General features: G+C 47.9%; 1 protein-coding gene across 4 annotated transcripts in view; it reads left to right on the top strand.

Moving 5' to 3' along the window:
• Positions 1-610: 610 nt before the first annotated feature.
• The window catches only part of ZSWIM8 (zinc finger SWIM-type containing 8), a 133,683-nt gene continuing 125,257 nt past the window's right edge, over positions 611-9,036 (top strand). The window contains exons 1-2 of one of the 4 annotated variants that reach the window (XM_039547611.1): positions 648-663; positions 1,749-2,047. In XM_039547611.1, coding sequence (XP_039403545.1) covers positions 1,870-2,047 — 178 coding nt within the window. In that variant the 5' untranslated portion in view covers positions 648-663; positions 1,749-1,869. Of the gene's footprint in view, positions 2,048-9,036 lie in introns of all 4 variants that reach the window. The other 3 variants (XM_039547615.1, XM_039547612.1, XM_039547613.1) reach the window with 3 other exon arrangements.

Genomic DNA, 9,036 nt, shown 5'->3' with positions numbered 1-9,036 from the left:
TACCCCCCCTGTACCCCAAGCCCCTGCCCTAGCCCAGAGCCCCTTCCCGCACTCCGAATCCCTTGGCTGAACCCCCCAGCCTGGACCCCTCTCCTACACCCCAAGCCCCTCATCCCCAGCCCAGAGCCCTCACCTCTCCTACACCCCAACCCCAGCCCAGTGAAAGTGAATGAGGGTGGAGAAGAGCAAGCTGCTGAGTGGGGAGGGGAATGTACTGTGCAGGGGTGGGGGTCTCAGGGAAGGGGCAGGACAGGGGCAGGGCCTCGGGGACGAGGCAGGGCTAGGGTGTTCGGTTTTGTGCGATTAGAAAGTTGGCATCCCTAGCCTCCCACCCTACAGGAACTACATATCCCAGCATGCCGTGTGAGGGCCCCCTCCCTATTGGAACGACACATCCCAGCATGCACTGTGAGCTTCCCCCAGAACTACACATCCCAGAACGTCTGGTGAGCGCCCCCTCTCCCTACAGGAACTACATATCCCAGCATGCACTGTGATGCCGGACCGAGGAGTTTTCCTCCGGCCAGTGGGGACTGCTAGTCCCAGCATGCACCCGGGCCCCTTGGCATGCTGGGACTGGCGGTGTCCCGCGGGGCGGACGGCAGCGGGCGGAAGCCGGAAGCGGCGCGGCGGAAGCGGGTCCCGGCTGGCGGGGGTCGGCAGGTGATACTGGGCGGCGCAGAGCCATCTTACCCGGCCGGGGAGGGGAGTCCGGCCGCTGCCTGCGCCAGGAGACGAGCCGGGCTGCGGGGAAGCTGGGGCCATGGGGCGCTAGAGACCGGCACCCCGGAGCCGCGCGGTCCCAGCCCCGGGAGGCGGCGGCAGCAGCTCCCGGTCCGCGTCCGTCAGCCGCTGGAGCGGCGTCCCCGCACTTGCCCGCCGGCCCCATGGGGGAAGAGACGCTGCCAGCGCTCTGGTAGCCACCCCCAGGACACCGCTTCCTCTCCCCCCTCCACCGAGCCTCCCATCCAACACCTCCTGGGCAGCCCCCCCCGACACTGACCCCTGGGGGCACCGGTCCCTCCCCGGGCACTGACCACGGGTCCCACTGCTTTCCTCCCTCCGCCCCCGGGACCGACCGCAGCGACACGGCTCCCTTCCTCCACCAGGCACCGAGCCCTGGGACACTGACCCGGGCACCGCTCCTCCCCAGAGCCCTCCAACCTTCCCCTGCCCAGGGCGCTGCTTTTCCCTTCGCTCTTCCTGCTACCCCTGGGGCTGCTTCACCCGCGACTTGCCTCCTGCCTCCCAGGCAGTGCGTGAGGACCACCCCCCCATCCCGACCCCTCACGAGAACAGGGGAGGTTTTACAACCATTCAAACACAGGAAGTGTCCCACCTCCAGCCCCCCACTACCTTTTTTTGTGAAGGGGAGAAAGCAGATTTTTTGTTTGTTTTTTGCACTTGTAGTGAGAGAAAAGCACAACCTCAGGGAGACCTGACTCTATAGAGAAACTTAAGAAACAAACAACCCCCTTTCCCCCATCAGACTCTCCAGGTCACTTGCAGCTGAAACCTTCAGACTTTCCTGTGTCTGTCAGACACACGCCTGTGTCAGGGCTGGAAGCATCATTCAACAGACTAACCAAGTCCTAGGGTTTAAGTATGTTTTGTGGACATAAAAGTTTTTAAACTTTTTAAAGAACTTGGTATCTTTGAGATTTTTACAAGTGTCCCTTATTTTATGTCACTTTTCTGCTCTCCCCGCTTGAGACAGCTGTTGCTCTGTTTTTTCCCTGGTGTTGTAGTATGGGGACCTGAGTGGAGCTGGACTTTTAATTATCGATAAAAGTTGTCCTGGAGTCACGTTCATCCGTCTGTCTGAGTGATCAAATCTGTCCCTTTTCTTCTTCGTGTCTATTGGATGTGATGGAACTCATGTTTGCAGAGTGGGAGGACGGGGAAAGGTTTTCGTTTGAAGACTCTGACCGCTTTGAGGAAGACTCTCTTTGTTCCTTCATCTCTGAGGCAGAGAGCCTTTGCCAGAACTGGAGAGGATGGAGGAAGCAATCAGCTGGACCCAATTCCCCCACTGTCAAAATGAAAGGTGAGAGCATTGAGTTTCACTGGGATGTTCTGAGAGTTTGAGTGAAACTTTTGGGCCACGTGGGGATGGGGAAACATGTAGACATGTTGGAACCACCCAAGGCATGAGCCAAAATCAGTTGCCTAGTTGTGAGTAGAGGTTGCACAAAATTGTGCTAGAATCTTGGATGCAATGATGGTTTTCTGTTGGAGGAGATTGTTAGCACAGGTTTTCTGTAGTGCTCTTTTGTCTCAGACCACATTTGCCAAAGCTGTTCTTGGGGCTCTGGAGGGAAAAAAACAAAACCTATGTTGCAATAAGCAAGGTGCATACTTCAATGGGAATAATTAATCACAGGCTCCCAATTGTGTTTAATTGAATAAACTGCTACATAAAGATTCTTACCACAACAAACTCTCTAATGAAGTTGTGTGTAGGCTTCCCTCCCTCCCCATTTGTGTACAGCAGTTCATTTTCATGTTCATGTTCACTCTTCTGTATTTCACTTTATCCTTCTAGTGCCTATAGCAACTTTCAGCAGTAGCTGTTGAGCAGGCAGGTATGGAGATCTTATTGCAAGGAGTGACTGAGCTAGTAGTGTGTCAGCTCCGCCCCAAGGTCGATTATATTCCTGCCCTACTAACAGTTATCCCCTTCTGGATGTAGAAAGCCTAATATACAGTACCAGCCTTCAGAAACTGATTTCCAAATAGTGGTAGCTGCTAACTTTTTGTCTGAGCTGACATGCCGTTTGTATTAAATCATTTTATTGAACAATTGTATTAAATCACTTGTCTCAAATGACTTTACCTCAGAACTCAGATACTGATGATACTGAATAGAGCCAAGCAGAATGCTAGCAGAGCTAATTCAACCTGGCTTACATAATGACCATTTCTCTTTGTCCTGTGTCCCTCCATAGCTCTGTCAATCCCCATTAATTCTGACCTGTGTGACCTCACCTGCTTTTCTATTACTGCTCTCCCCCCCAGCTCTGCACCTCTATCCTGAACTACAGCACTTGCTGCTTTTCCAAGCCTAGGCCCTTCGTGCTGAAATATGGTAGTTTTGTGATGTGCACAAATGTCCTCTTGGCATTAGATTAGGACCAGAAAATGCATTTTACTTTGAACCATCATCTTCACATGACAGCCTAATTTTTCTCTGCTTAGTGAACTTGAACACTGGCACTAGTCCAGGATATTTAACCTCCTTTGTCTCTCTCTGCTGAGTGTCATGGGGCTATGAACAATGACTGGGAAGGAAAGGAGCTTGGAAATCTTGCCGAATGATTGTGCAAGCTGGATGCTTTTTGAGTTGCTGCTGTCACGATACATTTTGGTTTCAGTACTGAACACTCCCAGGTAAAATGAATAAGGAATGGTAGCACCATGAAGTGTCTAGCAAAGCCATGTTATTCTGAGAGGTAGACACCAGAGCCCTGTTCAAAGCAGCATATAGACAACATGGCTCTCTTGTTTTTGTGCGTTTTACCAGTTGCACGCACTGATGCACTGAAAGAGAAGGTGTTGTAGAGCTGAAAAAGTCCTAGTGCAGAGGGGAAAGTCCCCTCTAGTACTACAAAAATAGGGGTGTGAGACTGGTCCATGCAGGGTCAGGGGTCAGATTGCAGGGGAAAAAAGGTGGAGGTACTCTTTCAAACTCCGCCCACAAAATAAGGGCTGTCCACGAGTTGCCAAAATGAGGCAGTGTTCCTGGAGATTGTGCAGATGTTCAAAATACAATTGTGTGTGCTGCTAGGCGCTGTTGATTTCTGCTCCCCCTCAGTGGGGCTTGAATATTCATTCCCATGGGCTCTTCTAGGATACTTTGACATGGTTTCTTCTTGACTGAGTTAGAAATAAGATATCTCCTAATTGTCATCCACTGGTGGCACCAAAATGAGAAACCACTCAGTCAATTGTGCAGATCTGTGATCCTCACTCTCCTTTCTAACATGAAAAATAAAATGGTTAAAATATATAAATTATCACTAAAGCCTTATTGAGAGGAGTGGGACAGTTCACACTTGAGAGTGATAGTTCCAGGCTTTCTGCAAATTCACGTGGAAAGCTGTACTGGTTATACTTGTTTCACATTTCTGAGGTTTTCTTTGCAACCATAACTAGTAGAGATTTATTCCCTCTTCTTTTTAAATGGAAACTGATATTCAGGAGAACGAGACGGTAACTTCAGAGAGGTGCTAGTTCTGCATATGGTGCGTACTGGCTGTTTCTAAGCAGTAGTCAAGGTTAATCTGTGAAATGTAAAACCTGCACTGTGTTCACTTCATAAGCATAAACATAGAGGTACATCGTTTAAAGAAATGAAAAGCACACACAAGAACACAGCATTAGGGCAGTTGGTAGCAAATGTAGACTGGATTTTCCTGAGAGTTCCACTGAGTTCTGGAAACAGTTTAGTTCAATCCTTTTTTTGCTCACTCAATCGACCTACCATGAGACTGATTGTAGAAGTGTAGGGCTGGAAGGGACCCTGGGAGGTCATCAAATCCAGCCCCCTGCACTGGGGTAGGACCAAGTAAACCTAGACCAGCCCTGGCAGGTGTTTGTTAACTTGTTCTTAAAAACCTCCAATGATGGGATTCCACAACCTCCTTTAGAAGCCTGTTTCAGAGTTTAACTATCCTTATAGTTAGAAAATTTTTCCTAATATCCAACCTAAATTTCCCTTGCTGTGGATTAAGCCCATTACTTTTTTTGTCCTACTTTTAGTGGACATGGAGAAGAATTAATCTCTGTCCTCTTTATGACAGCCCTTACCAAATCTGAAGACTGTTATGAGGTCCCCGTCAGTCTTCTTTTCTCCAGACTAAACTTGCCTATTTTTAACTTTTCCTCACAGGTCAGGTTTTCTAAAGCTTTTATCATTTTTGTTGTTCTTTGTACTCTCTCCAGTTTGCCTTATTGTGGTACCCACCCCAAACTGGACACAGTACTCCAGCTGAGGTCTCAGTGGCGCTGAGTGAGTAGAGTGGAACAGTTACCTTCTGTATCTTGCATACAACACTCCAGAATGAGATTAGCCTTTTTCATCACTGCATTACATTGTTTGCTCATGTTCAATTTGTGATCCACTATAACCCCCAGATCTTTTTCAACACTACTACTGCCTAGCCTGCTAGTCCCCAGAGTGAAGTACTTTGCACTTGTCTTTATTGAATTTCATCTCGTTGATTTCAGACCAATTCTCCAATTTGTCAAGGTCACTGTGAACTCTAATCCTGTCCTCTAAAATGTTTGCAACCCCTCCCAGTTTTGTGTCATTTGCATGTTTTATAAGTGTACTCTTTGCTCCATTATCCAAATCATTAATGAAAATATTGAATAACACTGGATCCTGGACAGATTGTCTGGGATTCTGCTAGATACGTATTCCCAGTTTGATAGTGAACCGTTGATAACTACTCTTCGAGTACAGTTTTTCAGTCAGTTATGCACTCTATTATAGTGATTTAATCTAGACCATGTTTCCCTATTCTGATGGATGGTTTGGAAGAATATTTGAACTTCTCCAGTGTGATTTAAGGACTGATAGGCATACTACTTTTTCAGCAATGTTTAGGTGTACTGATCACTCATACATCAGAAATTTAGGATAATTGCGCCTGCTAAACCCTCATCTAATTTTAATTGCTCAAGTGGCAAAAAGACCTTCTTGTCATACTTTCTCTGTATTTTGGGATGGCATTTTCAGCAAATTTACACAATATGTTTTTGCTTTTTTTTTTGATGTGGAATCAATAACATTAACAACCCTTGGCAATAGTATACATTTTACTTCAGAAGAATTGTTGATTTCATTACTTCAGTCCATTCAATTGCTTGTTCCTGCTTCTTAGACTCGGGTCATAAGGGACTATCATGATCCTCTAGTCTGACTTGCACACTGCAGACCACAGAACCTTATCCACCCACTCCTGTATTAGACCCCTAACCTCTGGCTGAGTTACTGAAGTCCTCAAATCATGATTTTAAACACTTGAAGTTACAGAGAATCCACCATTTACACTAGTTTAAACCTGAAATTGATCCGTGCTCCATGCTGCAGAGGAAGGTGAAAATCCCCCAGGGTCTCTGCCAATTTGACCTGGGGGAAATTCCTTCCTGACCCCAAATATGGTGGTTAGTTGTACCCTGCGTATATGGGCAAGACCTACCAGACAGACACCTGGGAAAGAATTCTCTGTAGTAACTCCGAGCCTGCTCCTTCTAGTGTCTCCATCTTGCTCAATGCGCTGAAAGTGAAGAAAGATAAGTTTTACACCTGATGTTTGGCAATTACCTTTTTGCAGTATTGATCAGCAGCTTTCAAATTTACTAGTTGGACTGAGAAACCAGGCACCCTGTGAATTCAGCACTGTGAAGACTGGAAAAATAAGTCATGCTAGCCAGCTTTCTACTGAGCCATGTTATTAAATGACTTTCCCACCTTCCAGAAATTTATGGAATTTAGCAAACCAAGCCCCTGTAATGATTCACAGCTCCACTCCTCCTGTATCATTTGATCCCACCCATTAGCCATTCAAGGACTGCACCCAGCCTCCTTTCCTCTCTAAACTTCAAGGCAATTTATTTTCTAATAGGCATAACAAGGACCTCAGTGGTCTCATCATTGACCTTTTAATTTGTTTAAAATTGTTAAAAATTTCATTTACACTTGAAACTAGATGCTAATATTTCTAGTATGAAAAATCTTTTCAAGCATATGATCATGTAAACACTTTTGTCGTAGATAAAACAACTCAAAATCCAGTTGCCTGCCATGCACATATGCACACACAAATCCATTGTGTTGGGTTTTTCTGAAAATTGTTTTTCACATTCCTGTCTTCCCACCCCCAGTCTCTTGTGTCTCAAGTCTCTCAAGGACAGATGTTTAGCAAACACTTCAGAAGGCAGCCGGGAATACTGAAGAACTGTGAAGTATTGTATTCCCAAATCTTTTTGCTCATTTTGTATTTGTGTTTTCGCACCAGCTTCTTGTGAAAGTGTAGTGACAACTCAGACCTGTGTAGTGATAAAACTATTCATATACAGCAACTCATGTGAAGAAAAAGCTTAAATTTACTTTTAGAGAAAACTTGAATAGTCGTACAGTGTGTTTTGAAAGGCTAGAACTTGTACAGAGAAATCATGACAGCAGGTGGTCATCTAGAAAGCATCCTCATTAACTGCAGAAGGTTAGTAGCAGCAGGTTTAAATTAATAGGCAGCAGGTTTAAAACAAAAGGAAGTATTTTTTTCACACAACACAGTCATCCCATGAAACTCCTTGCTAGAGGATGTTGTGAAGGCCAAGACTATAACAGGATTCAAAAGAGAACTAGATAAATTCATGTAGGATAGGTCCATCAATGGCTCTTAGCCAGGATGGGCAGGGATGGTGTCCCTAGCCTCTGTTTGTCAGAAGCTGGGAATGGGTGACAGGGGGTGGATCACTTGATGATTACCTGCTCTGTTCCTTCCCTCCGGGGCACCTGGCATTGGCCACTGTCGGAAGACTGGATACTGGGCTAGATGGACCTTTGGTCTGACCCAGTATGACCATTATTATGTTCTTATGGTAGGACTCCTTTGAAAGGGTGTAAATTATAGTATACTATGTCAGTTGGAAAAAAACCTTTGCCAAAGTACTGGGAACACCTACTGTGTTAAGTTTGGGGTGCCATGCTTTGAAAAATCAAACTGGAGCGAGACAGAAGAGAGCATCTTGAACAGAGGTAGGCAAACTACGGCCTGCGGGCCCCTCCTGCCCGGCCCCTGAGCTCCTGCCCTGGGAGTCTAGCCCCCATCTCCATCCCTCCTGTTCCCCCTCCCCTGCAGCCTCGGCTCACTCCGCCGCTGGCGCAGTGCTCTGGGTGGCGGGGCTGCGAGCTCCTGGGGCAGCGCAGCTGCTGAGCCAGGGCTTTACCCAGTGCTCTGTGCTGTGCGGTGGCATGGCTGTCTCCAGCTGGGTGGCATGACTGCCTGTCCTGGTGCTCTGGGCAGCACGGCTGTAGCGCCGCCAGCAACCAGTGCTCTAGGCAGCATGGTAAGGGAGCGGCGGGGGGTTGGCTAGAGAGCAGGGGAGTTTAGGGTTCTGGTCAGGGGACAGGGGTGTGGATAGGGGTTGGGGCGGTCAGAGGGCAGGGAATAGGGGGGTTGAATGGGGGCAGGGATCCCCAGGGGGCAGTCAGGAAGGAGGGGAAGGTTGGATGGGGTGGCGGGGGACAGTTAGGGGCAGGGGTTCCGGGGGCGGTCAGGGGACAGGGAGGAGGGGTGGTTGGATGGGGCAGGGAGTGAGAAACAGGAGGGGTTGGATAGTGGGCGGGGGGCTGGGCCACGCCTGGCTGTTTGGGGAGGCATAGCCCTCACTAACTGGCCCTCCATACAATTTTGGAAACCTGATGCGGCCCTCAGGCCAAAAAGTTTGCCCGCCCCTGATCTAAAACCCTAGAAGCTTTGGCAGAGAGACCTGAGGAAAGGCTGAGGGCTTGGCTACACTTGCAAGTTGCAGCGCTGGTAGAGGCTTTCCAGCGCTGCAATTAGTAACCGTCCACACCTGCAAGGCACATCCAGCGCTGCAACTCCCTGGCTGCAGCGCTGGCTGTACACCTGGCCAGGTTGGGGTGTAGCGATTGCAGCGCTGGTGATCCAGCGCTGCTCATCAAGTGTGGACACACACCAGTGTTTTTATTGGCCTCCAGGGAATAAGGAGATATCCCAGAAAGCTTTTAACTAAATTACTCTCTTTGTTTTGTTATGCAGCCTCTCTTTGTTTTGTTGTGAACTCCGTTGAACTGCTTATCTAAAAAACAAACACTGATCACAGCAAGCAGGAGCTATCTGTACCTGTCTGTGAGCGATCAAATGAGAGGCAGGGAGTGAAACAGCGTTGGAGGCAGGCTGTTTGCAATTAAGACCAAGGGTTCGTGAACATTTTGTGATTTTTCAATCCAGGAAGCTAAACTGTTGGCTCCAAAAATCCACTCTCTCTCTCTCTCTTCCC

Source organism: Mauremys reevesii, linkage group 7 (assembly GCF_016161935.1).
Source record: "Mauremys reevesii isolate NIE-2019 linkage group 7, ASM1616193v1, whole genome shotgun sequence".
Lineage (NCBI taxonomy): Eukaryota > Metazoa > Chordata > Testudines > Geoemydidae > Mauremys > Mauremys reevesii.
Note: the sequence above shows the minus strand (reverse complement) of the source record. Positions and strands in the feature narration are given on the sequence as shown.